At 61.5% G+C, this 27,866-nt stretch overlaps 1 protein-coding gene across 3 annotated transcripts; it reads right to left on the bottom strand.

Annotated features, from left to right (window-relative positions):
- Positions 1 to 685: 685 nt before the first annotated feature.
- Positions 686 to 27,470, bottom strand: ELN (elastin). 3 transcript variants are annotated; one of them, XM_071575210.1, is made up of 42 exons: positions 27,267 to 27,470; positions 21,012 to 21,062; positions 20,545 to 20,571; positions 20,326 to 20,358; positions 18,892 to 18,936; positions 18,250 to 18,342; positions 17,810 to 17,869; positions 17,630 to 17,695; positions 17,497 to 17,544; positions 16,116 to 16,187; positions 15,901 to 15,927; positions 15,621 to 15,692; positions 12,696 to 12,722; positions 12,187 to 12,252; positions 11,878 to 11,934; positions 11,670 to 11,744; positions 11,527 to 11,586; positions 10,706 to 10,846; positions 10,581 to 10,622; positions 9,249 to 9,386; positions 9,124 to 9,165; positions 7,948 to 8,085; positions 7,823 to 7,864; positions 7,071 to 7,223; positions 6,946 to 6,987; positions 6,153 to 6,350; positions 6,028 to 6,069; positions 5,355 to 5,477; positions 5,216 to 5,275; positions 4,910 to 5,056; positions 4,750 to 4,800; positions 4,226 to 4,327; positions 3,958 to 4,011; positions 3,654 to 3,764; positions 3,439 to 3,474; positions 3,045 to 3,086; positions 2,786 to 2,830; positions 2,319 to 2,357; positions 1,874 to 1,915; positions 1,622 to 1,651; positions 1,449 to 1,499; positions 686 to 1,318 (listed from the first exon to the last, which is right to left on the bottom strand). In XM_071575210.1, exons 1-42 carry the CDS (start codon positions 27,346 to 27,348, stop codon positions 1,269 to 1,271), a joined length of 2,922 nt encoding a protein of 973 aa, XP_071431311.1. In that variant the 5' UTR covers positions 27,349 to 27,470; the 3' UTR covers positions 686 to 1,268. The 3 variants fall into 3 exon arrangements, with proteins under 3 accessions (XP_071431311.1, XP_071431312.1, XP_071431314.1); XM_071575211.1 differs by lacking the exon at positions 18,892 to 18,936; XM_071575213.1 differs by lacking the exons at positions 17,630 to 17,695; positions 17,810 to 17,869; positions 18,250 to 18,342; ... (1 more) ...; positions 20,326 to 20,358; positions 20,545 to 20,571.
- Between the last annotated feature and the right edge of the window lie 396 nt (positions 27,471 to 27,866).

Genomic DNA, 27,866 nt, shown 5'->3' with positions numbered 1-27,866 from the left:
ATCCACCCGTGACCATCACGGTTTCCCCACACACCCTGTGCTGTCACTGTATTCAGGGCAGGGGTGGCCCCAGCTGCTCCGGGCTGTCACTATGGGGTGTGATGTGGGAGCCCACGCTGTCAACATGGGACAGGGCATGGACAAACCCCTGCATCCCCAGGCCACCACCACGGGGCCAGGCATGGACCCCATTCCTGGGTCCCTGGGTTGTCACTGTGGGACAGAGCATGGATGTCCCCTACGCTGTCACCTCAGGACAGCACATGGGTGTACTTGTCATCCTCTGGACTGTCACAGGGCATGGACTTCCTCCCGGGTTTCTAGATGTCACCCTGAGCATCCTGCTTGTCCCCCAGGGTACAGCCCCAGGACGAGGCATGGATGTCCCTCTCACCCCCAGGACAGAGCACAGATCGGCCCCTGGGTTCTTGTCGCAGCGGGACATGCCATGGCCATCCCAATGATCCCTGGAACTGTCACTGTGGGACAGGAAAGGGGCAGTCCCTGGGTCCCCAGGCTGTCACCACACAGTGAGACACGTTGTCCCCAGACCAAGGACCGAGCATGTCCCCAGGCTTGTGCAGAGCCACGGGCTGGGCTAGACTCCCCCTCCCACATTGCCACCACCACGGGGAGGGGAACAGAGACACGGGACAGAGCCAGAATCCTTTAAAAACTTGTCCTTTATTAGTCTGTCAGAAGCGAGTCCCTCTGTAGAGGACGTCCCACCCAGTTATAGCAAAGTGAGCAACACGAGGGGACCGAGCCCCTCCTGCCCGCGGCCCCCCCAAACCGGGGGGAGCGCGGGGACCGCGGTGGGGGGCCAGGCCGACAGGAACATCCCTCCCCGTGCAGCCCCCCGCTGTCGGCATCCCCTTCCCTCCCTCCCTTCCTCCAATGTGGGGATGCCCCTCATCCTGCCCCCCACTGCCCCGGGGGGGTCAGTTCTGGGGCTGGGGAGGGGTGCGACACCCCAATTCCCTCCCCCAGAATCCCGCAGGGAGCGATAGCACCAAGCGGGACGGCTGCTCCCCGCAGTTTATTCCGCGCTCCCTGTCGGGACGGAGGGGCTGGGGGGGGGGGGGGAACACAGATGCTGCCGGAGGTGCGGGATCCCTCCTGGGAACGTGGGGCCGGGGATGGCCCCGGGATGGATTGGGAGGGTCCGGGGTTTTTGAGAGGGAGGGGTGTCTCAACTTTGCTCGGGATTTACATTCTGGACCATGCAGTAGCACCAAAGTTCATGAGGTCACCGGTGACGGCAGCGGTTACTTTCGCCTCCTCCCGCAGTACTTCCCTGCTGCGCAGCCCACGCCGCCTGCGAGGGGTGGGATGCACCGGGTGAGCCTCCCCCTGCGCCCCCAGACCCCTGGGGGGTGCGGGAGAAGGGCAGGCGCTGTGGGAGCCGGTCCCAGCAGAGCAGGAGGTGTGCCGGCAGCAGCACTCACCTCTAAAGCCGAGGGCACCGAGGGCTCCTCCGTAGGGCTTGGGGGGCTTCCCTGCAGGGAGAAGGCAGAGCAGGGTGAGCGGGACCCTCCCCGCCCCCCTCGGCTGGCGGGTGCAGGATGGCTGCGCACCCCACCACTCCAAAAACGCCCCGCAGGGGAGGATGGACACTCACCACCAAATCCCAGTGGGGCGCCTACTCCACCTGGAAGAAGAGCGAAACCCTCAGCACTCACTGGGCACGCAACTTTCTCTGCCCTGTACCCCCCTAGTTGAGCCCCGCTCCAGCTCAGCCCGCGCCCCCGGGGTCCCTCCCCAGGCCGTGGCCGTGTCCCTGCCCTCTGCAGGCTGTGCGTGGCCCCGGGAGCCAGGTGGGCACCGAGCTGTGCCCGGGGTGTGTGCTGAGGCAGCGAGCTGGGGGTGGTACCTGGAAATATCGGTGACACGCCAAAGCCGGGAACTCCAACCCCTGGGGAAAAAGCAACAGCCAGTGACAGCCTGTGACAGCAGTGCCACCCCAGCCTGGGCTGGGGACACCCTGGCTGGGCTCTCTTGCTCATTGCAGGGACAGGAGCCGTGGCAAAAGCCCCTGTCCCTGCTGTAGGACCCATCTGGCTTCTTCCAGGCAGCCTCGTGCCCCGCAGGGAGCAGCAGCAGAGTGGGGACAGCAAGCAGGGACAAGTGTGGCGTGGTGGGGGATGAACTCCCACTCCAGCTCCAAACCACAGCACTCACCTGGCCCCACAGCACCAAAACGTGCAGATGGGACAGCCCCAGTGAGGGTGGGGAGTGTGTGGACAGGCAGGGGGAGGGGGACAGGCACGGGGACAGGGACTGAAGTCAGTCCTCCAGCCCCTCTGGCTGTTCCTTACCGGGTTTGGGAGGTTTCCCAGCAGCTCCTGGGAAGATTCCTGTGTCAGAGAGGGGCATCAGTGCAGCCCCTGCCCGGACATGCTGTCCCCAGAGCTACAGCCAGACCCTTCTATGGGCCCAGAGGGGCCTCAGGAGGGACCTGCAGCTCCACATGTTGGGGACATGGTATGGTGCTGTCCCCTGTTCCCATGGCATAGGGAACACCGGTGTTATGGCCCCCCATCCCTGCTCAGCAGTGGTATTCCCTCGGGATCACACCCTGGGAGCAGGGCAGGCAGCAGACACAGGATGGGGCACAGTGACAGTGTGGGGTGGGACTGCACCAGGGGACCAGGAGGGGACAAAAGTGACTGTATCCCCTCCATCCCATAAACCCCCTTTCCTTTTCATCATTCTGCTGGCACAGAGCTGCCACTCCCTGCACCCCAGCCCAGAGAGCCCCAAGGCCAGGGCCAGCATCACTCACCAGCACCGAGCCCACCAACTCCAAGGCCACCAACTCCAAGGCCACCTGTGATGGAGACCATGGGTGAGCATCAGTGGGGCGAGGCAGTGGGGCAGTGTCTGACCCACTCTTTGCCCAGCCCCAAGTGTGCCCGCCCTACCCTGGCAGCCCTGCTACCTTCATGCCCAGGGGCATCATCCCTCTGGAGGAGCATCCCTCCACCTGTATCCCTTTGGGAAAGCATCCTGCTGCCCATATCCCTCCCTCTGCCAGCACTTACCTGGGAGGGCACCAACCCCTGGGACTCCAACCCCAGGAACACCTGCCAGAGAGAGAACATTAACCCCAAGTCCCCCTGCAACCTGGCACCCCCAGCTTAGCACTCCCAGCACCCTGGCACCCATCCTGGATGTCCTCAGCACCCATGTCAGAGCCCTCAGATGGGGGTGACCCCTTGCATGACACATGCAGGAGAAAAATGCCCCAGCAAGTCCAAGGCAAGAGGTACAGGTGGCACTTTGCACCCATGGGTGACAGCACACCACCTCCCATGCCTAGGCCACAAGGGGACACACAGGGGACACGAAGCAAGGTCAGCACCCCAAGGGCCACACAGGGATGGTGCCTGGGGACAGGCAGAAGTGGACCTGGGGCAGGGTGACAGTGATACGTACCGAATTTGGGAGGTTTAGCACCTACTTGGGGGATGCCTGCAAGGTGAAGGACAACACCATGGTTAGGATGGTTACCCCTGCACCCCCTCCCATGTGCCACCATCCCCTGTCCTGCCTGCATCCCCCCCTGCCACCCCTTCATGTGGCTCAGAGGCTTTTATCACCCCAGGCCACTGCTGTCCCCAGGCAGGTGCCCAGGTGGGGTGTGGACATACCTGCCCCAGGGAGGACACCACCTCCAGGTACTACCACACTTGGCACCAACCCAGGCAGGCCATCAACACCAGGTACCACTCCTGGCACTCTGGGGACACCAGGCACTGCGCCTGCAGAGAGAGGGAGTGAGGCAGCGTGGGGTTGATCCCTGTGTGATCCCCATAATTGCTGATGTGCCCAGTGTGTGGTGCCCACCCCCAGAGCCCCCCAGTGTCCGCTGGACCAGTCTGTGCCACACTGGGCTGATGGGGAGACCCCAGAGGCCCCCCGGGTGTGAATGGTGGGTTTCTCTGGCCAACTCACCGAATTTGGCTGCCTTTGCTGCTGCTTTCGCTGCTGCCCCTGGAACTCCAACACCTGAGTGGAGACAGCAAGAGGGGGCTCAGCATCCCTGGGGGCTCCTCACAGCCAGCCTGGGCACAGCCCATCCCTCACTCCTTGTCTGTGTCCCGGCAGGGGGAACCATGAGATGACAGAGACCACCAAGGTTCTCCTCATGCCTATCCTGCGCCAGGGCTGTCTCCACACCAGCCAGGTTGCCACTACCACCTGCCCCATTCCTCCTCCTCACCTGGGACTCCTCCAACACCAGGAACCAGGCCACCCACTCCAGGAACCAGGCCACCTACACCAGGAACCAGGCCACCCACTCCAGGAGCGATGCCACCTGCTCCTGCAAGGAGAGAGGGAAGGATTTGGGCTTCAGCTCAGGAAGAGATGTGGTGGAAGGAGCTGGCTGAGAAGGCATGGCAGGCTGGAGTGGGCAGGTGGATGGATGGTGAGATGGATAGTTGGCTGGAGGTGTGGATGGAGGTACAGAGAAGGGAACAGATGGATACTGAGATGGATGGTGGTGGGTAGAAGGGAGAGTGAAGGGAGTGATGTTTGAGAAGGTGGTTGGATGGTGAGCCTTGGAGTCTCCCTGCAGACCAACTCTCTGAAGAACCATAATCTCATCCCACCTACAGCCCTGCACAGACTCATCCCTCACCCCAACCCCCAGGGATCCCCATGCAGGGCTGGGCCTCAGCCCCTACCAGGAGGGGGAGCACGAGGCAGAACAGGTGGGATAACCCTGGAAAGATCCTGGCTTACCGAACTTGGCTGCTTTGGCGGCTGCTTTGGCAGCGGCGGCAGGACCAACTCCTGGGGGAGAGGTGAATGAGAGGGGCAGTGATGGGCTGTGGTGGCCACACCAACACCCCTCAGCCAGCACCGCTGGGGACACCTGAGTGTCCTTTGGACACTGTCTCACCTGGAATGCCAACCCCACCAGGCACCAGACCGGGCACGCCAACACCAGGAACACCAACTCCAGGCACGCCTACTCCAGGAACACCCACTCCAGGCACGCCTACCCCGGGAACGCCAACGCCAGGAACGCCAACGCCGGGAACACGTCCTGCTCCCACAGAGAGGTTCCCATATGTGACCAAGTGACCAGGCCCCATAGCAGAGGTCCCACTGACCTCCCCATGGTCCAGAGCACCAGAGTGTGCCCCACCTCACCCCTGGGGAGACATCCCTTCTCCCTCCCTGGAAATGGCTGGTGGGAACTCACCGACTGCCGCAGCTTTTGCTGCTGCCTTTGCCGCAGCCGCTGCAGCTGCTGGGCCACCCACTGCAGGGACAAAAGGGACAGTCAGGGGACAGGTGAGGCCAACATCATCCCACCAGCTGGTGGCAGCCCACCCACTCACCTCCAACACCGGGCACGGCACCGGGAACACCAGGCACTCCGGGCACGCCTGGGACACCAGGAACACCAGGGACGCCGGGAACGCCAGGGACTCCAGCAATGCCAGGAACACCAACACCAGCTCCTGCAGGCAACAAGCACAGAGAAGTTAGACCACCCTGCAGCAACAGTTGAAAGGTGGGACCTCATCACTGCTGTGCTGTCGTCATCATGCCGTGGTGAGCAGAGCATCCCACTGCCTCATCCAGGAGAGACCACAGCAGTGATGTGCTTCCGTTTTGGAAGGTGTTGGGTGACCCTGGACAGGAGTCTCTCTGCCAGGGATCTCTGTCAAGACTGGCAGTGAAGCTGAACTCTTGAGCACCAGATTCTGTGTCAGGTCTGCTGCTGGAAAACAACTTTGGTAAAAAAGCCAAGATTTCAGATTAAGTCCAAAGACATGAGTTGGGTCTCATCAGTCCCTTTCATGGAGCAGCCTCCAGATGGCCTGAAGAGGGAGAAGGTCCTGCCCTGGGGATCAAGCTGAGCCCACATGCAGCTGCCAGGAGCTGAGCTGAGCACAACCCATCCTCCATCAGAAGTGATCCCCAGGGCACACCCTGTGTGTGTGTGATGGGTGGGTAGGAAAGGGGGAACAGGTCCCAGGGGCAGAGGGGGCTCCTCACAACACGTACCATATTTAGCTGCCTTTGCTGCTGCTGCTGCCGACGGCACCCCTGGGGACAAGGAGAGAGGGACCCTCAGCCACCATGGCCCTGCAGAGCCAGGTGGTGGGGACAGGGCTCCTGGGGACAGTCACCTGCCACCCCAGGGACAGCTCCGACACCGGGCACCACTCCAGGGACAGCTCCAACTCCGGGTACCAGGCCTGGGACACCACCCACGCCAACGCCGGGAACGCCAACGCCGGGAACGCCAACGCCGGGAACGCCAACGCCGGGAACGCCAACGCCGGGAACGCCAACGCCGGGAACGCCAACGCCGGGAACGCCAGCTCCTACAGGCAACAAGAGAGGAGAAGTTAGAGCTCATTGCAGGAACAGTTGAAAGGTCCTGGTATCTTGTCAGGGCGTGGCTCTCATAATGATGCTGCAGTGAACAGAACATCCCCTGGCCTCATCTAGAGGATGCCACAGTGGTGCAAGGGTGACATGGGTCCCTTGTCTTGCAAAACCCAGTTTGATGCACTTCCAGGATCCCACCAGGTTTTTGGGAGGTGTTGATGGACTCTGGGCAGGGCTCCCTCTGCCAGGGGTCTCTGCCCACACAAGCAGATCCTGTGTCAGGTCTGCTGACGGAAAACAACTTTAGTGCAAAACCCAATGTTTCAGATGAAGTCCAAAGACCTGAATTGGGTCTCATCATTCCCTTTCATGGAGCAGCCTTCAGACACTCTAGATGAGGTCCTGGCCTGGGGATAAAGCCCTGGGGCCCAGAAGCAGCAGCCAGGAGCTGGGCTGAGCACATCCCATCCTCCATCAGGAGTCATCCCCAGGGCAGACCCCCCTGCCTGGGCACACCCTGTGTGTGTGTGATGGGTGGGAGAGGGTGAGCAGGTCCCGAGGGCAGAGGGGGCTCCTCACAACACGTACCATATTTAGCTGCCTTTGCTGCTGCTGCTGCCGACGGCACCCCTGGGGACAAGGAGAGAGGGACCCTCAGCCACCATGGCCCTGCAGAGCCGGGTGGTGGGGACAGGGCTCCTGGGAACAGTCACCTGCCACCCCAGGGACAGCTCCGACACCGGGCACCACTCCAGGGACAGCTCCAACTCCGGGTACCAGGCCTGGGACACCACCCACGCCAACGCCGGGAACGCCAACGCCGGGAACGCCAACGCCGGGAACGCCAACGCCGGGAACGCCAGCTCCTACAGAGGAGAAGTTAGAGCTCATTGTAGTAATAGTTGAAATTTGGGTCCTCATCACGGCTCTACTCTCATCACTGTGTCATGGTGAGCAGAACATCCCATGGCCTTGTCCAGGAGAAACCACAGCACTGCCATGGAGGGATCAGACTCCTGTCTTGCTAGACCCAGTGGGATGCACTTGCTGTATCCAGTCATGTTTTTGGAAGGTGGCAGATGAGCCTGGGCAGGGGTCTCTCTGCCCAAATGGCAGCCAGGCTCAGCCCTTGGGCATCACATCCCTTGTCAGGTCTGCTCCTGGAAAAACTGATTTGGTAGAAAACCTAAAGGATTCAGATCAAATCCAAAGACATGAGTTGGGTCTCATCAGTCCCTTCCATGGAGCAGCCACCAGACACTCTGGAGAGGGAGAAGGTCCTGTCCAGGGGATGAAGCCAAGCCTGGATGCAGCAGCTGGGATCTGAGCTGAGCACATCCCATCCTCTATCAGAAGTCATCCCCAGGGCAGACTCCCCTGCCAGGGCACACCCTCTGTGTGTGTGTGATGGGTGGGAGAGGGTGAGCAGGTCCCAGGGGCAGAGGGGGCTCCTCACAGCACTTACCATATTTAGCTGCCTTTGCTGCTGCTGCTGCCGATGGCACCCCTGGGGACAAGAAGAGAGGGACCCTCAGCCACCATGGCCCTGCAGAGCCAGGTGGTGGGGACAGGGCTCCTGGGGACAGTCACCTGCCACCCCAGGGACAGCTCCGACACCGGGCACCACTCCAGGGACAGCTCCAACTCCGGGTACCAGGCCTGGGACACCACCTACACCAACACCGGGAACGCCAACACCAGGAACGCCAACGCCGGGAACACCAGCTCCTACAGGCAACAAGAGGGAAGATGTTAGAACTCATTGCAGGAACAGTTGAAAGCTGGGATCTCATCATGACTCTGCTCTCATCATCGTGCCATGGTGGGCACGATGGGGACTGGGGAGCTGCCCTTGACCCACTGTCCCAGGGACAAACTTCAGGCCACTTCTGGAAGGTCCAAGTGTGAGAACTGCCCTGATTGCCAGGGGCACCACAGCACAGAGCACACTCTGCTAAGGTTCCCCCTGATCCAAACCTTCCTTGGGAATGTGGCAGGACATTTTCATTATAAAACCTGGAGGACAAATGGAAGAAATGGGCATCAATTTTTTAACCCTCAAAGACAGCTGCCATCAAGCATGTCTCCACCTGAAGATTCCCAGGGCTCCATAGTGGTGATGGAAGAGAAGGTCCTGGGACGTGGCCAGGTAACCATTGGCTCCACCTTTTGGAGCAGCACATGGACCCCCAGCACTGTATGGAGGCTCAGGGCCAATTCTGTCTCCTCCCTATGCCTGAGCTCCCAGCCTCCCTTCTGCCTGCCCATGTCCCTCTGGAGCTCCATGGTGTCAATAGGCCTGCTGGGCACATAGACCACATAAGACTCAGTTCAATGCACTCTCTGGATCTCACCAGGTTTTTGGAGGGTAATGGGGGAGCCTGGACAGGGGTCCCTCTGCCAGGCATTTCTGCCCACCCAGGCAGTGAGACTGAGCCCTTGGACACCAGATCCTGTGCCAGATCTGCTGCTGGAAAAACGGATTTGGTACAAAACCCAAGAATTAAAATCAAGTCTAAAGACATGAATTGGGTCTCATCATTCCCTTTCATGGAGCAGCCACCAGACACTCTAGAGGAGGTCCTGCCCAGGGGATGAAGCCAAGCCTGGATGCAGCAGCTGGGAGCTGGGCTGAGCACATCCCATCCTCCGTCAGGAGTCATCCCCAGGGCAGACTCCCCTGCCTGGGCACACCCTGTGTGTGATGGATGGGTGGGAGAGGGTGAGCAGGTCCCAGGGGCAGAGGGGGCTCCTCACAGCACGTACCGTATTTAGCTGCCTTTGCTGCTGCTGCTGCCGACGGCACCCCTGGGGACAAGGAGAGAGGGACCCTCAGCCACCATGGCCCTGCAGAGCCAGGTGGTGGGGACAGGGCTCCTGGGGACAGTCACCTGCCACCCCAGGGACAGCTCCAACACCGGGCACCACTCCAGGAACAGCTCCAACTCCAGGTACCAGGCCTGGGACACCACCTACACCAACGCCGGGAACACCAACACCAGGAACGCCAACGCCGGGAACACCAGCTCCTACAGGCAACAAGAGGGGAGATGTTAGAGCTCATTGCAGGAACAGTTGAGGGGTGGGACCTCGTCATGATGCCATGGTGAGCTAAGCATCCCACGGCCTCATCAAGGAGAGGCCACAGCAATGCCAGGGAGGGATTGGTCCCATGGCTCTGTCTGGAGAGTCACCAGCACTGGGGACCACAATGATCCTCATCATCACAGGGGCCTCAAGATAGTCCTCATCATGGGGACATTGAGCCTTGCAGCCAAACAGGCCATGAAGGAGAAGTGGCTGGTGGCCTCCAGTGTCTGTCTGAAAGGGCTGAGTGTGGCCAGGCACTGGTCAGACTGGGGAGCTGCCAGGACACTGACAGCCCTGACCCACTGGCCAAAGGGACAAGCATCAGGTCACTTCTGGAAGGGCTGAGTGCCAGAAGGGCTGTCCTCATGGCCCCCTGCTTGGCAGGTCCCTGGCATGCCAGCACAGAGTAACCACTGCAAATTTCCTCCCTGAATCCCATCCTTCCCTGGGCATGTGGGGAGCCTTTTTTCCCACAAGATGTGGAGAGAAAAAAAAAGAAAAAAATGGGCATCAATTGTTTAACCCTCAAAGAAGAGCTCCCATCAAGCATGAATCCTCCTGGGCATTTCCAGGGTTTCACAGTGATGATGGAGAAGGTTCTGGGACATGGCCAGGTAACCACTGGCTTTGCTTTTGGAGCAGCACACAGACCCCCAGTGCCAATTCTGTCTCCTCCCTCTGTGCCTGACCTCCCGACCTCCCATGTCCCTCATCCCCACTGGAGCTCCAGGGGGGCATTAGCCCTGCTGGGCACCTGGGTTATGAAAAACCCAGTTGGATGCACTTTCTAGATCCCACGAGGTTTTTGGAGGGCAGTGGGTGAGCCTGTGTAGGGGTCCCTCTACCAGGGATCTCTATCAGGTCTGCTGCTGGAAAAATGGATTTGGGAGAAAACTCAAGATTTCAGATCAAGTCCAAAGACATGAGTTGGGTCTCATCAGTCCCTTTCATGGAGCAGCCACCAGACACTCTAGAGGAGGTCCTGCCCAGGGGATGAAGCCAAGCCTGGAGCACATCCCATCCTCCATCAGGAGTCATCCCCAGGGCAGACCCTGGCACATCCTGTGTGTGATGGATGGGTGGGAAAGGGAGAGCAGGTCCCAGGGGCAGAGGGGGCTCCTCACAACACGTACCATATTTAGCTGCCTTTGCTGCTGCTGCTGCCGACGGCACCCCTGGGGACAAGGAGAGAGGGACCCTCAGCCACCATGGCCCTGCAGAGCCGGGTGGTGGGGACAGGGCTCCTGGGGACAGTCACCTGCCACCCCAGGGACAGCTCCGACACCGGGTACCACTCCAGGAACAGCTCCAACTCCGGGCACCACTCCAGGGACAGCTCCAACCCCGGGTACCAGGCCTGGGACACCACCAACACCAACGCCAGGCACTGCCCCTGGAGCTGGAGGGAAGCAGAGAAGTCAAATGCACCCAAACACCCCACTCTGCCACTGGGCTCTCACAGGAGACTCCAGGGTACCTGGCTTTGGAGGGGATTCCCTGTCCTCTCAAACTAACTGCTCAGGGACCCTGGGATTGTGATTCCCAGCTCCCTACACCACCTCAGTGGTCTGGAGCCCACCTGGCCATGCAGGAGCTTTGGGACCCCCAAGGTACCCCAAGGCTGTGGCTGTAAATCCCAGCTGTGCCCAGGGCTGGCATGTTTTCCCTGGCTGATCCAATGAGCACTTTGCTGCTTTTCTCCCAAAAACCAGCCAAGGAATAAGTGGAGAAGAGGAGATCTGCATTACCAGGAGCATCCCTCCACTAGGGAATGACAGCTCAGTGCAGACTCCATGTCCCTGGGCACCCTGCTGGCACCTGGCACAGCAAAACCCCCATCTCCTGTGGAGTAAGTGTGTGAGGTGGATGCACTGCCCCATGCCAGGCTGCTGCATCACAAGGGGCTGGCCAGCCCTTCATCACTGCCCAAAAAGCCACTGGAGCCAGGGCAGGGGGCTGGGAGAGCACCCCAGGAGATGGGACAGGGGCTGCTGGGGCAGGTGGTGGAGTCACACAGCCCTGACAACAATGTCGTGCTCTTCCATGTCCCGAGATCTGTCCAAGACAGAGAGAACTCACCAAAGGCTCCTGCCTTTGCTGCTGCCTTTGCTGCTGCTGCTGCTGCCGCTGGCCCTCCAACTGCAGGACAGCAGGAAAGTCAGTGGTGTGGGACAAGGGGAGGTGACCCTCCCCTGAGCCCCAGGGCTGAGCCATCATCTCACCTCCAACTCCTGGGACGCCGGGTACCAAGCCGCCAACTCCAGGGATGCCGCCAACCCCAGGCAGGACACCGGCTCCTGCCACAGGGGAGAAGAAGGTGGTCAGCCCAGCGAGGCAGGGACACAACCAACATGCCCCCAGCCTGGGAGGGAGGGCCCAGCTGCCCAGCTGGGGACATGTGTGGTAGATGTGCCATGGAGGGCGACTCACCGTATTTCGCTGCTGCTTTGGCCGCTGCTTTTGCTGCGGCCGCCTGTGCTCCGACTCCTTGGGAAGGACATGGGCAACCGCTGAGACCCCAAGGCTGGTCCCACCTCAGCTCCCCCACCCCACAGGGACCATGGGGATCGGGCACTCCTGCCAGCATCTGTCTCCCTCACCTTTGGGAGGTGGTGCACCCCTCCAGGCTGTCCCTGGGGTCAGCAGACAGTGCCCAACACCCCAAAGTGACGGGGTGCCCGGTCCCCCTGCCCTGCCCATGCCAGTCCCCCACCCCGGGGCTGCGGGGTCAGAGTGTACCTGTCCCGGTGGGATACCCTGCCTTCCCTGCCACGAGGCCTGCTCCTATCCCACCGGGCCTGAGGCCTGCAACCACAAACACAACAGCAGAGCCATGTCAGGCACCAGCTCGGGGAAGGGCGACGAGGCAGATGGAGCAGCTCCCTTGGCCCAAAGGGTCTCCTCCCGCTGGTGCTAAATGATATGGGGGGGATATCAGAGCCTGTTTCTCCCCAGCTGAGATGCCACTTCAAACATCCCTGTCTGGAGTTGGCAGTGGCTCAGGATGGATTGACAGCTCCCAGCCAATGGCATGGGATGCCAGGAGAGTTGAGTTGCTCCCAGCCAGGTCCACATTCATGGTGGACAAGGCACAAGGTCCCCAGGGGACCACCTCACCCTGGGAGCAGGATGCCCCTCACACCACCCCAAGGGTCAGGGGCCACAAGGTTGTGGTGGCAGCCAGTGGAGCCACAAGGAGCTACGACCACAGAGTGAGGGCTACAAGCACTCACTGTAGGGCAGCTTACCATTGGTGTAGGGCAATCCATAGCCACCTGGAGAGGAGAGAAGGTGGTGGGTTAGCACCTGGCTGCCCGTGGCTGTGCTCCTTCTGCTCCTCTCTACCAGCTGGCTGTGCAGCACCAGCCCTGGGGGCTCCTTCCATTCAGATAGTAATTTCTCCAGGATATAAATCCCCATGGGGGAGCTGGGCCAGGAGATGCTGTTCTCCTTCCTCCTTCACCTTGGAAGCAGTGTCTCCAAAGAGAGCCGCCCACTCCAGCCTCGAGCCGAGGGCTGCGGCACCTGGAGCTGGTTTTGCAGGAGCCTCCCATGACCCTACTCCAGCGGGGGGTCCCCCGAGAGCCCCACGGCAAGAGCTGTACCCAGCTGGCTGCACCACAGCCAGCTCCAAAGGAAAGGTTTTAATTGGAATCAGGGCTTGGGAGCCTCCACTGAAACGTGACCTTGTTAGGAGGTCAGAGAGAAGGGACAGGGAGGGATTAAAGCAGGAACATCGTGGCCAGGGAAACGTCTCCTTGCGAAAGAGCCGGATCCCAGCGCTCGGAACAGAGCGGGGATGCCCAAGACTCAGGGACTGTGCACTTGGAAGCAGCGCCCAGCTGCCACCCCTGCTGGCAGCAGCCCGAGGGAAGTGATAGATTGCCACATTCCTGATGGGCTGCCACATGTCTGATGGGAACACCACGTGGGGTGGAGGGTGTCTCACACCCCAAAGCCTCCTGCTGAGGGGTGGTGGGCAGGGCGGGGATGTGGCTGCCTGTGGCCAGGATGGGATTGCTCATGGCACAGCATCTCCTTGGGCGCAGGATGCTGTCCCCTCCCACCAGCCAGCATGTGGGGACCAGATTTCCCTCCACCCTGTCAGGCTGTCCCATGGTGTCCCACACCAGCACAGTGTTGCTGGAAGCCAGAGGTTTTCCTAGGCTGCAGCAGCTTTGAGCTCTGCTGGGTGTCCCCAACCTTGGGGGCCTCCCTTGTCCATCTTGGGGCACCTTATCAGCACCTTGCTCATGCTAAAGCTGTGAAAGCTCAGGGTGACACTCATGGAGGTGACTCCAAGGGCCAAGAGTCCAGGTCCTTGGGTCTCCAAAGGTTTTGCCAGGACCAGGTCCAGACCCTCACCACCCCAAGCTGGATGAGACACCAGCTCCTGCCCTGGGGCTATGCCCATCAGGATGACACCAGAACTGCCAGGAAGGCTCAGGCTGATGGGCACAGCAGCTGGCATGGAAAACCCTCCACACAGACCAATGTCACCCAAGCACAGCTGGACACTGGGGAGTGGTCCCCATTGCTACAACATCAGTGGGACCCTGATTTCAACCAGAGCTTCAGGCTGAGCCCCCAGGGAGGGGGATGACCCCAGGGCCACCTCCTGAGCAGGGACAGCACAGGAGCAAATCATCCAAAAAGATGACTTTCCACTGGAAAGGTTATTTGTCCTGCTGTCCCCTCATCCCCTCTCAACCCAGACCTACTGCAGTGGGGACAGTGCAGGAGACACCTCCATGTGTGACAGTCCCTGGACCCATCTACAGCATCAAAACAAGAGCCTTTCTAGTCTGTTCCTGCTCTGCCAGCCCCCAAATCCTCAGAGGTGACAAACTGGCAACCCCCACCCAACACCCTAGGAAGGGCCTGAGTGCCAGGTGAGATTGCAGCTGGGGGCACCCCTAAAATCAGCACACCCAACACCCCTGAGTGCCAGGCAAAACCACAGCTGGGGACACCCCTAAAATCGGCACCCCCGACACTCCAGGAGGGTCAGGGCTGCCGGATGAAACCACAGCTGGGGCACCCCTACAGGGCTCCCTGGCCACGGCGGGGGTGTCCTCCCCTGGTACATTTGGTGAAGGCTCCTCATGAGGTGGGTCAGCCTCGGCATTCCATCCGGGCTGTGTGCCAGGGTGGGAGAGAGCCAGGCACGGCTGGCAGCTGGTTCTGCACACCGGGCACCCCATGAAAGGCAGTTTGGGGCAGGAGCCCAGACAGGATCCAGCGGCGGTGGGGCCGGGTCGCCCCAACGAGTGTAACTGAGCTCCGCGGGAGGAAACCGGGACGGGCCAAGCATTGTGGTGACGGACCCCGTCGGGGGCAGCCGGCGGAGCTGCCAGGGCTGGCACCAGTGCCGGGCCGGGATGTGCTTCCCCTCGGGGGCTGCCCTCGCCAGGGCTCTCCTGCCTCAGCCGCTCTGTGAGGGGGGAAAGCGGCGCCCCAGGGATGTGGGTGCCTGCCCCGATCTGTCTGCTTTCCTCCTCAGGGATGTCCCTGGAGCTGGCAGCATGGCCCCTGGAGGGCACAGCACCCACCACTGTCCATCTGTGGGCACGGCCGGCACCTGGCACAGGGCTGGGAGGTGGAGGGAGCCTGAGCAGCCCAGCCTGGGAAGGGGGTGCTGAGCTCCACCAGGGTTCCCTGGGCTGGGACTGAGCCTCCTCTGGGTGGAGGGGATGGGGACCTGCCTGGAGCCCCAAGGTGGCCTTGGCTACAGCCCCTTGAGCCAGGACACCTGGCCCAGGTGAATGGCTGGCACAATCCCAGCAGTCACAGAGCCACTGATCCCTGCAAGGGCTGTGCCTCCTGCCAGGAGGAGCTGGCAGGGACATCCTGGGGTGGCCTGGCCCAAAGCATACCCTCAGAACGTGACCTTTCCTACCTTCCAACAGCTGGAGAGAAGCACAGCACTATCCACACGGACCAGGGCCAAGACCAGAGGCATCACCCCAGCAGCTGCCCCTGGGGCAGCCACAGGCAGGGTGCCCCATCTGCCCAGAGCCCCTGGCTCTGTCCTGCTGTCCCAGGGCCAGCCCCAGCACTGCCAGGTCCAGGGAACCCGTGGGCACAGTGGCTCAGCCCCAGGGAACGGCGGGTCCTTCTGCTGACACTATGGGGGTCCTTCCCCCGCAGCCCCGTTGACCATGGTGGCTTACCTGGGAGTTTAGGAGCTTTGATGGGATACCCCAGAGGGACACCAGGCTGCTGACCTCCAAAACCTCCCAGTCCTGCAAAGCCAACAGCAGACTCTCACCTGGAGCCCGCACCATGACTGCCACCAGTCCTTGAGAGAGGGGAGCACCCCAGGGCACTCCAGGAGAGGAGACTGGGGGGCTTGGGAAGCCCTGAGGCATCTTCTGGTGTGGGGAGACCATGGCTGCGATGAACAGGCTTGGGAAGGAAGAGAAGGACAGGCAAGAGAGACAGGACACTCACCAGGGATTCCTCCAAAGGCTCCAACTCCTAAAAAGAAACACAAAACACCTGTGTGAGCTCTGGGGCTGGGCCTTGAGGCCCAAATTAGCCTGAGTGGGTTCTGCTGGAGGTGCCCTGTAGGGCTGTGATCCCAAAGGATGGGCTGGAGCCAGCTCCAATGGGATTGGGAGGGTAGAGCTGGAGCCAGGTGTTCCCAGTGAATTGAGGGGACCTACCTGGAGCTTTAGGCTTGACTCCAGCTCCAGTGGGTACTCCGGGCAGCACTCCTACGCCAGGGAAGCGGACACCTGCAGCAGATACACAGGGCATGAGCTGGGGCATCATTATGTTCTGGTACCCAAGACCCTGACACCCATCTCCTAAATCCTTCATCACCCATCTCTGGCTCAGAACTGACTGCGAGACAGGGCACCTCCATCCTCAGGGGTTTGCTAGGGCCCCTCTGTGCCAGCCTGCCTGCCCCCTCAACTGTAAGGGGAAAGTTTGCTCCAGCCCTGGAGCTGCCTGGGGTTTAGGGGGCAGATCAGGTGGTCTGGAGGGAACATGGCACTCTGGAGAGGGTCTCACTGGTGGCAGCAAAGCCCAGCTCATGCTGTGGTACAGCCAAGCCCGGGCAGTGGTCTGTGCACAGTGGGCTTGGGGCTCTTCAGGGAGCAGGAGGGTCCTGCCTGCTGCACCCCAAGGTTTCCTGGGCAGCAGGCAGTGTTTTGGCCTGGCAGTCATTTGGGTTTTTGGGTTTCAAATTTCTTTCTGGTTTGATTTTTTTGGTTTGGGTTTGCTTTTTTTTCCCCCTTTTACAAATGTCTCTCATTATAACTTGTGCATTTTCAGACATGGAAAAGACATTCCTGTCCAGCAACACACTTCTTCTTCGGACAGTGTCGAAACATCTTGTTTTCACAAGTTTTCCTCCCCCAAATTACTTTGCACTGAGGAATTCCTCTCTCCCCGCCACTTCCTCCCCCTCCTTCCCACGCCGCCAGCCCTGCCGTGGCTGTGCCAGTTCCTCTCCCAGTGCCGGTGCCGCCTGCTCCTGCTGAGCTTGGCACGAGATCCCCGGAGATGCCGGGTCCCTCCATGCCAAAGGCATGGAGGAAATGTCACTGTGACCTCAGCAGAAGGGTTTGGAAGCTGCAGGGCAGACAGGGAGGCAGGAGGTGGCAGGGCAGGGTGCTCTGCCCAATGTGGGTTGCTGGCACTGTGGAGGCACCCCTTGGAGTTTGGGGTGCTGGTGGCTGGGTGGGGACCCCCTCAGAGATTGGAGTGCTGGTTGTGGCGTGGAGATCCCCTTGGAGGTTGAAGTGCTGCTGATGGGATGGAGAAAATACCCTCAGAGGTTGGTGTGCTGCTGGTGGGATGGGGACCCCCTTGGAGGCTGGGATGATGCTGGCAGGACAGGGTTCCCCTTGGATGTTGGGATGCTGCTGGTGGGAATCCCCTCAGAGGTTGGAATGATGCTGGCAAGACAGGGTTCCCCTCAGAGGTTGGGATGATGCTGGTGAGGTGGGGACCCCTCAGAGGTTGGGATGATGCTGGTGGGGTGGGAACCCCTCAGAGGTTGGCATGGTGTTGGTGGGGTGGGGACCCTCCACTCACCTGCACCAGGGAGGATGCCGCCTGGAAAAGCTCCAGGAATCCCAGCACCTGCCAGGCAAGAGAAATTCAGGGATGAGTGCCCAGACACAATCGTTTCCCACCCTGGCCTCCGGCTCTGGGGCCATGCACCTACCTGGTATTTTAGGGGGTTTCCCTGCCGCGCCAACCCCGGGCTGCACCGCGCCCGGTACCACGGCACCTGCAGGCAGCAGAGACCCCTGAGCCCCCGGCACCGGCTCCTGCCCACCCTGGTGGGCACGGGGACAAGTCTGCCCCAGGCTTGGCTACACTGGAGTCGAGGGGTATTTCCTACCTGTGGAGACCCCGAGGCCACCAGGACCACCAATTGCACCCACGCCTCCAAGGCCAGCACCTGGGGGCATTGGGAAGAGGAGTGTGCCAGTGGGAGATGCCACCGCTGAGCTACAGGTGGCAGGAACGGTGCCAAAGAAGGGACAAGATCACGATGGCTCTTGGGGGGCAAAGGGGACACCCTGAGGCAGTACCGGGGGTGGGTCCCCCGCACTGGGCACAGGGATCAGGTAGCTTGGTGCTCTCCCCTCCTGGAGGCTCAGGTTTGGCCAGTTTCCCTGTGCCTGGGTCCCTCCAAACTCGTAGGGATCCCAGTGGGAGCAGCACCTCCCCCAGCTGCATGGGGAAATCTTTCCTAACCCAGACTCCCAGGGGACACCAGGAGCGCCCAGGAGCTGCAGGAGCTTCAGCATGACCTTGCTCAGACCCCTCACCACTCACCAGCTTTTGCAGCAGCCTTGAGAGCTGCGGCAGAGGCAGCCCCTGGGAAGGCTGCCCCAGGGAAGGCACCTCCTGGGAATAGACCTGCAGCACCTGTGGGGAGAACAACCACCATGAACATCCCCAAAAAACAGCTGCCAAGAAGGTGTCCTGCCCTCCACGGTGGGCACAGGGGGTGGTGAGCTGTGGCAGGCTGTGAGGCAGGGCCAGGGCTGGCATTAGGCTGGGCGAGGCGGTGGTTAGTGGGCACTGTCCTGTCCTGCATCCCCCCAGATTCCTGCTCCTATCCACTAACACCACCTGGGCACCCTGCAGTGGGTGCTGTCACTCCTTCAGCCCCAGCTGGGCTGGCTGACCATGTCCAGGCACCATCCCTCTGCTGCAGACCCCGGATTCCTCCTCGCCTGTGGGGATGACCCCGCTGTGGTTGATGCCATGATGTTGGGGGACCACAAGGCTGCCTGCTGGGAACTGCAGTCCCCCAGGTGTGGGAAGGGTGCCCAGACCAGGTGGGACCCCCCCAGGCAAGCTATGACGAGCTATGGAGATGGGGACAAGGGACATGCTGTCCCCATGGCAGGTCTCTGGGGACATCGCCCCGGGGACGGTCCGGAGTGGGGGTGGCCGGTGGTCTGTGCTCACCTGGCTGCAGCCCAAGTGGGCCGAGGCCCCCAAGTCCTCCGACCCCTGGAAAGAGAAGTGGGGTGAGATGGGTGGGCAGCCCAGAGGAGCAGAGTACTCCTTGTTGCACCATCCCGGTGGGATGGGAGCATGCCCTGGGGACGGGCACAGCGGTGGGTGGCAAATGTCCCTGCTAGCAGCTGGGTCCTCCATCCCGTCCCCTTCTGCCTCAGCCACCCCCCAGCCCGCCGGGCCACGAGGGGACGGAACCAAAATGTTTGTGGCTGAGGAATGAGTCCCTGGGTCTCCGGCCAGCACTGCCTTCCAACATCTGGGGCTCATCAGCCCTCGCTCCCTCCAGGCGCAAATTCCAGTGCCGCTGGCTCGGGGCGCGGACACCGCTCCGGCTGCGCCTTCGCGGCCGCCCCGCGTTTGGTTTTAATTATGCCGAAATAAAGGGCCTTGTTTTTCTTTCCACGAGCTGAAATCTGAGTAAACGGAGGTTGCCGGCCCCCGCCTCGGGCTGGCGCTCCCGCCGCGCAGACGGGCCGGCTCGGGGGGCCAGGGGGTGGGATGACCCTGCCCCGGGCACAGCGGGTACCCCTGGGGTGGGCAGGGAGGGCAGACCCCCATCTGCCTAAAGCAGCATTTCTCCGTGGGTGACAACAGGCACTGGGCTGATAGTGATAGGACAAGGGGGAATGGTTTTAAACCAAAAGAGGAGAGATTCAGATTAGATGTTAGGGAGAAATTCTCCACTCGGGGGTGGTGAGGCCCTGGCACAGGTTGGGCAGAGAAGCTGTGGCTGCCCCATCCCTGAAGTGCCCAAGGCCTGGTTGGATGGCGCCTGGAGCAATCTGGGGTAGTGGAAGGTGTCCCTGCCCATGGAAGGGGGTGGAATGAGATGATCCTCACAGTCCCTTCCAACCCAGACCATTCTATGATTCTATGGTCTTGCTTGGCACCAGATTTGCCCCCTGCACATTCAGTCCCTGCTGCCCCAGCTTCTCCCCATCGTGCCCCAGGCTTGGTGCTCTCAGGCTCTGCATCCCCCTGCCAACATCTCGCCTGTCTCCCAGTGATGTCCTCTCTCCCCCCTCATTTCTGGGCCAGGCAAACCCCAGCGAGGCTGTGGGAGCCCCAGCAAAAGCTGCTCAGCCACGATCACAGGTGGGCAGAGGTGCTGCCAACTTCCCACCCGAGCACCAGCTCCCGGCTTTGCAGCTTCCCCAGATGCTTTGGCACAGGCCTGCAGGCAACAAGCATCCCAGAAGGGGGGCTGGAGGTGAGGGGGCAGCACGCTGAAGCTCCTTGAGGCTGTTGGTGTGGCAAGGCAGGGCTGCTGTGTGCCTCAGGCATGGGGGTGCCCAGGGTTGGGGGAACCCCTTGGCCATGTGAGAGGAAGGTGAGGGCTGGCATGGCTGGCGATGGGAGAGCCAAGGAAGGGCTTCTTACCTGGTTTGGGAGGTTTGGCTCCAGCCCCGAGTCCTAGGGGAGAGTGAGCGGAGTGGGGTCAGAGCCGTCCTTCCTCTGAGCATCCCCCAGGGAGGGGGACACCGTGTGGGACAGGGCCAGCCTCATGGCAGACCCCCTGCCCACCACAAGGCAGCTCTGCCAGGTGTGCTGCCCCCCTTCCATCCCAGCACACCCTGAACAAAAGGTGCCAGCACTCACCTGCTCCCAAACCTCCAACTCCAGCACCTGCGAGCAATGGCACAGCCTGAGCACCTGCTGCTGTGAGCACTCACCTGCCCGTGCCAGGCTCCTGGGGGTCCATGGGGAGGCAGAGAGGGTCACATGGGTGCAAGGGGGTGGGGCATCCCCCCTGGGGTGTCCCCAAGCTTTTGGTTGAACCAAAAGCTGTGACCTGTGAGCACCTCTGGTGGCCACAGCTGGGCAAGGGTGTAGGTGCCAGCCCTGGGCTAGTGGCCCCCAGGGTAAGTCGGGCACTGCCACACAGTCCTGTCCCACATCATGGGGCTGGTGCTGGGACAGCCACACAGGGCTGAGCAGCCAAACAGCGTGTTCCTCTGTCCCCTGATCCCAGCTGGTAGGTCCCCAGCCTCTCATGGTATCTCAGAGGCATCCAGGGACCCCTCAGGCACCTGCCCATCCCTGCAATGATGCCTGGAGCTTCTTACCTGGGAAAAAGCCTGCTCCTGGCACTCCTCCCGGGATAGCACCAGGGACCCCTGCAAGAGAAGGAACCCTCATTAAAATCCCCACAGGAGTCCCAAAAGAGGGGGTTGTGGGGAGTGTGACACCTCCTGTGCTGCTCCCTGTGGAGGGTGGGATGTGGGATGTGCCTTTCCTTGCACCCCTCAATTCCCCCAGCGTGCCAGTGATAACAGGGCTTGGAGGTGCCCCAGTTGGGATCTGGGGAAGGCATCTGACTGGAGGTGCCAGCAGGACTTGGACCTGCACAGGAAGGAGGAACAGCAAGCTGCCTGCTGTCCAGACCTGCTTCCCAAATCCCATCCTGTTCCACAGCCAGCACCATCTCCATCACCTCCAGCTTCACATGGCTCTGAGGGAACAGGTTCAGGCATGATCATGCATGGTGGGAGGAGAGTCTGTCTCAGTTTATCACTGCAACTCATGCTGGTCCAAGTCAAACCCGTTGGCTGGGGCTTCCCCATGCCCTGCTGGTGCCCTGCCCCTGAGATGCCAGTGGGAAGAGCCAGCTCAGGCCAGTGGGACTGGCGTGACACACTGGGGAGACCCCGCTGAGACCCATTGAAGCTGCCATGTCCCTCTGCCTCTCTGTGTGACACTGGGGTCACCCCTCAGGTCTCTTTGCTTTCCAGGGCATCTCAGCTCATGCTCAGAGGCCACAGTGGGGGTTTTTGGCTATTTTAGACCCTGGCAGAGGTGTATCTTCTGCAGACCACCAGGCAGCCACCCCTGGGTGGTGCCCCCAGCTCCACCAGGGCCATGGACACTTGCAGGTGAGTTGGGGGTACAAGGGGGTTGCAGTGCAGGGGGATGCTCCACTTTTGGCTCCAGGAGAGGATTTGCTGTGGGATTTGCAGTGGGGTTACCCGGACAGAGCCATGCAGAGGAGGTGGTGGTGGCTGCAGTGCCCAGCACCCCTGTGACAAGCTGCAGCCAAACCTCCTGCCTGCACTGGGCAGAGGGGCTGGAGTTCAGGGTGGACAAGCACTGGGGGTCCTGTGGTGGTATGGCTGGGACCTGAGGACCTGCAGTGGCCTCCCCAGTAACCAGGGTGGGGTTGGGGGGTACCTGGTACCACCAGGAGCCAAGTGCCCACAGTGACACAGCCCTGGCAACATCACCATGGGCTGCAGGTGCCCAGGGGCTGGGCAGGGTAGAGCCAGTGCCTGAGGGGACAGGCAGGTGGCAGGGTTGGCACACCACAGTGGGAGGCACATTGTGTGCCAGGGGCAAACCCTGGGGGTCCCCCACACTGTGCACCACAGCCCTCTGCTCTGCCCCACCAGTGGCAGGGAGGAGGGTGTTCCCTGGGCCCAGCTCCCACATGTTCCCCAACACTCCCAGTGCCACTGGAGAGGTGCACTGGGATGCACTGGGATGTCAGGGCACACGTGTGCAGTAGGGGTGTCGAGCACAGGGGGTGGCAGGACACACCAGCAGGACACAAATCCCTGGGGATGCACACGCAGTTGGAGGACCCGTGACGGGACCCATCACACGAGCCCCACGTGCTCCCCATAGAGTGGGGCTCAGCCCTGTGCCCCCTAACACCCCTCCCAAGGTCCTGCCAGGGCAGAGAGCCCTGGAGCAGCTGATGTCTCTTGGAATGGAGGGGATACATGCTCGGTCATCGCTCCAGTAACCGGCTCACCCTCCTGGCACGGCACAGCCCGGCCTGGCAGCTGGCCAGGGGGTTACAGAGCAGTTCCTTTCCCGGCCAGGGGGTTACAGAGCAGTTCCTTTCCCGGCCAGGGGGTTACAGAGCAGCTCCTTTTCCCGGCACATTCCCCCGCCCACTCTCCCTCCCCTAAACTTGGATAAACAAAACCCGAACTTCTCACTTGTTTCCAAACAAACTCGGAGCGTCCACACATCGCCTGTGCTTCCCCCCCGCCCTGCCGGGAGGGGACACTGCGCTGCCACTGGGAGCCAGTGCCGGTGGGACGGCCAGGTCCGGCCGGGGACCACAGACTGTCCTCCACCAAGGAGAGGATGCTCAGCCCTCCCGGTGCTCCCCAGCCTCAGCCCCCACAGCCAGGCAAGGTCGGTGGTGCTGGGGCAGTGCTGGGGGACCCCAGCTGATCTCCCTCTGTCCCCTTGTGCCAGTGACACCCAGAGAAGCAGGGAGAAGGCAGGATGGTTCATGGCACTGCTGCAGTGCATGAGGAGCCCAGAAAGTTCCGTTTGGCACCTGCCTACAGCCACAGGTGCCATACTCAGCCCTTCATCATCATCATCACCCTCCAAGTGGATTCTGGCAGGAGGTCCCACTGTGGGGACACTGTCACTGCCCCCTCCCCAGGCATCCCTCAGATGCCACCCAAGGGTCAAGACACGGTGCTCATCCCAGTGCCTCAACACCTTTTGGGGGATGTTCCAGTTCATCAGCCATCAGCATGCCCAGATCAGAACATGGAGGGGGTCAGCAAGGCCTGGCAGAGCTGGGATGGCCAGGGGACAGCAGGATGACTGTGGGAGGGTACCATGTGCCTTTGGGGAGCTGGGTCTTTCACTCAGAAGCTCTCCCTGACCACTCTGCTGCCAAACAGAGCCAGCTTTGCCCTTCTCTGGGAGCTCTTTTACAAGCTGCTCACCCACAGCCCAGCTCAGGGGCTGTTCCCTGGAGCAGGCACTGCTGTGGAGTCTCTATCCTACTTGGTTCTCCAAATCCCTCCCAGCACCACCAGTCCCTCCCACTGGCAGCACCATCACACGCGAGTGTTGGCAACAGCCCAGCTCAGCACCGGCTACACCAAGACCACACCAGGCTACGGCCATCACCCTCTGGACAGTCTCTGTCCCTCTCCAGCCTCAGGAACAGCAGCCCCTAGCCTAGTTTGGGGTCTGCATGCCCCCGTTTGTCCTCAAGATCCATTCCCTTGGCACATGGGGAAGGGAAAACTGAGTCACCAGTCTTCCAGCACGGAAGGAGTTCTGTGCTGCCTCTGCCCCTGCCCTGAAACTGTCAGGACCCACAAAGGGGGGTTCCCAGGCTCCCAGCTTGTCCCCTGGGCTGGGCTGACTGTAAACCTGCAGAGCATAGTGCTGGTCCCCAACATTCCAGCACCCACCCCAGGAATGTCTTCTTGATGCAGAGAATTTGCACCTACATGTGCAACCCCAGCTGTGCTGGGGTTTGACCCATGGCAGTGCTCAGGATCTGTTGTGGAGCCTCCTTGTTTATAGGAACAGGCCTTTTTGTCCCCCAGTTCCATCCCACAAGTCACACTATTTGTGGTATCCACACTGTTCCACTGCTGGTGCTGCTTCCAATCCCAGGATGGGATCAGCTGCACCATTCCCACCTGCCCCACTGCTCACTGCTGGCTTCACAAGCCAGAAATACCGATGATTTCTCTATTCCACAGTTTTTGAGACCAAGACCAGGCTGGAGAATCCACCACAGGACATGAGCTCACACGCTCACCGGGCAGCCAGCCCTCGTACCTCGCTGCCCTCCCTGTGCCCATGGGCACCCACTCCTGGAGGAGCCTCAGTGCATAACCACCAACATTTCCCCTCTTCCCTCATTCTGCTGTTTTCTTTTTCTTGGGAGAAAGTTATGGAAACATTTGGTCTCCAAGTGACTTTGAAGCTGTGTTGCATCCCGGCCCGAGCTCACTGGTAGCAGCTCGGGGGGAGCAGGGGGGCTGCTGTCAGGAGCCTGGCTCCTCTCCAGCCCCCCTGAAGCTCCAGCTTTCATCTCTGAGCACTGGCAGATGAGCTACGCCCTGAGAGCTGTTTGGGGAAGGAGCGGCCCCAGCAGGCCGGCTGGGAAGTGGAGATGCCACCCCAGCCCCATCACTACTGGCCCTGGGGCACCCTGAGGACGCTGGGTGCCCTTGGAGAGTCCCCACAACACCAGGCTGGATGGCAGCACACCCAGCGCCCACATCTCTGCCCCCCCCAAGCTGCCCCCTGTGGCCCCAGAGCCTGCAGGGCTGGGACCTCCCTGGGGACCCTCTCCCAATCCTGTGGGTGTCTCTGCCAGAGGATTCCCCATGCTCTCCAAGGGAAGCCCTGAGGGATGGATGGAAGCTCTGAGAGATGGGTGTCCTGCTCCAAACACTGGGACACACTGCACTTGGCACCTTTAGGAAAAGGCATAGCAGCTTCCCCATGTTACTGGTGCCCAGCCTTGCAGGTGCCCACGGTGCCCAGCACAGCTCTGATCCCCAGGGGACAGATCCCCAGGGGCCACCTCAACCCCCTGGCACTGCTCTGAGGGGACAATCTGTGTGTGAAAGAGGGTCCCTCATTTTCCCCCTCGATTCTGGGATCTCTCAGGGTTCCCTTTCCTGCCAAGCTGGTTTGGAGCTGCGCAGGCAGCAGCTGCTGGAGGACACTGCTGTGAGCCCTCTCCAGGTGCCCCCCACAGCACCCTGGCATCCCCCCACACCGTGCCACTGGCTGTGCCTCTGTCCCAGCTCTGGCCCCAAGGGCTGGCATGCCAGGAACATGGCTGAGCACACCAGGATGCAGAGACACTGCTCAGTCCTCCCCGGGGAGAGTTCTCCAGTGTCCCACCAGCACAGTGACCATCTCCACAGCCAGGGCCACCTCCTCAGTGAGCTGCTTCCCAAACCAGCGAACACCCTTGGAGACTGAGCCAGAGCCTGGAGTCAGGCCAACATTCCCAAACTGCTCAGGAACAGCTGCAGAGTCCCACTTGGACACTGCTTGACAGCTGGGGACCAAAGCCACCATGGCTCAGCAAGCCAGCACAGAGCATCACTGCTGGAGACAGAAAGTACCTGGCACTGAGCACATCCCACCCAGCACCTTGACCAGGATCAGGCACTGACAGCAGCTCGGCTTTACAGGTAGCTGCCCAGCTCTGGGGTCCCACTGTCTGCACAGCCAGGGAGGAACAGCCCATGGACAGGCTCCTGGGAGCCCCCCACACCAGGGCAGAACAGGGAGCTGCAAGGCCCATGCAGATGGAGCTGGTGAGGGATAGCCCAGCCTGTAGCTGTCTCGGTGCCCACACAGCCCTGGCACTGCCCACGGGATCCTGCCCCCTCCCCTCCTCCGGTCCTCAATTGTGTCCGTCTGAGAATCTCTGGCAGCGACCCCACTATGGTGGTGGCTCTGCCCATCACTCGCTGTCAGTGGCACAGCCCCCCCGGCTCTCCAGAGGTGGCTGTCCCACCTCCGAGATGTTGTCACCACCTCATAGCCCCCTGTCCGGTCTGGCTGCCTCAGTGGGCTCTAAATCTGTGCTCAGCATCTCTGCCCGCCCCGGTGGGAGCTCACAGCCCGACCCAAGACACGAGCCTGCCCCCAGGCAGGCACCTGCTGCGCCGGCCCCGGCTGTGTCACCTGCTGTGCTGGCTGTCACCTCCCCGTCCCGGCCGCGTGTGCGTGGGCTGGGGTGGCACACAGCCCCTGGGGCTCGTGTCGCTCTGGTGGCCGGACCCGGCGCTGGTGACACAAGTGCAATGAGGGCGGTGTGGGGTCCACTCCAGTCCACTCCTGCGATTGGGGTGGGTCGAGCCGCTCGGCAGCTGCACCAGCCCCGGGGGCTGTCACGGCCACACGCTGCGGGCAGCTCGCACACGTCGGCTGCGGGACGCTCCCACCCGCTCCCCTCCAGCTCGCACTGCCACCGCACCGGGGGATGACGGGTGCCACCTCCCCCCACCTGGCACTTCTCACCCCCATGGCAATCTGGTGGCCAAACCCAGCGCCCTGCCTGCATGTTCCTGAGCTTCTCGTGGCTCCAAGCCTCTCATATTCCTAAGCCTCATGTCCTCAAATCTCATGTCCCCAAGCCTCTTGTGTCCCCAAGCCTCTTGTGTCCCCAAGCTTCTGGTGTCCCCAAGTCCCTCGCCAGGACGCAGCACATCAGAGCCTCCCCCTGACCGGAGTCTGGCGCAGCAGTGCCGTTATAGGACTGCCCCGTGTCACCACCCTCGGTGACATCCCATCGCACCCGAGCATGGCACAAGCCACCCGCCGGTTTGGGGAGCAAAAAGCCCTTCGCGGAGGTGGCAGCCGGGAGGGCTGCCCACCCCCCTGCCCACCCACCCTCGGGGACGTCCCCAAGGTAGGGCAGGGTGGGTGACAGTCCCTCCTCGGGGCCACACAGCCGGGGCAGGCGTGGAGCTGCTCGGGGGGCTTGGAGAGGAGGCTGCAGCCCCGGTGGCCACGAAGGGTTCCCGCAGGACCGGGGCGAAGCGCTGGCCTGGGATAAGAGAAGGAGCCTTTCCGTTCCTTACCTCCTTGCTGAGTAGCCGGGAGGATGGAGAGGAGGAGGAGGAGGACTCCGGGAAGGAGGGGTGCAGCTGCCTGCCTTGCCATCTCTTGAAGCAATGCCCCCGTGCTCCCGCGGGCTGTGTGTTTTATCCCAGAGCTGCTTAATTGTTGCTTCCAAGGATGCGAGGGGAAGGGGAGGGGGGTAAGGAGGGAGGGGAAAAGGAGAGGGAGAGGGGGGAGAGAGGCACAGGACACTACGTCATGAGGAAAGGCCAAACACACACGAGCCTCTCCCGCCGATTGGGTTAGCTGCTCGGGGAGGGTTTTTTTTTCCTTTCCCCCCTTTTTTTTCCTTTCTCTTTTTTTTTTTTTTTTTAATTCCTCGCTGCTCTCTCCAAGCCAGCGCGTCTCTGCCAAAATCGCTGGAAGAGAGGGGGGAGCTGCCAAGGCAGGCGGTGGGGGAGGGCACGGGAGCTTCGCCCACCAGCATGGGTGCCACGGGGGGTTGGGGTCACGGGTGAGTGTCGCATCCCGGTTGGCACCTGGCGGTCTCGCATCCCGAGTGGCATCGGCCCAAGGGGGATGGGGTGCAGGTGGGGATCGGTTGGGTGAAGGGATGGGGG

The sequence above is a fragment of the Pithys albifrons genome, chromosome 21 (genome assembly GCF_047495875.1).
Source record: "Pithys albifrons albifrons isolate INPA30051 chromosome 21, PitAlb_v1, whole genome shotgun sequence".
Taxonomy (NCBI): Eukaryota; Metazoa; Chordata; class Aves; order Passeriformes; family Thamnophilidae; genus Pithys; species Pithys albifrons.
Note: the sequence above shows the minus strand (reverse complement) of the source record. Positions and strands in the feature narration are given on the sequence as shown.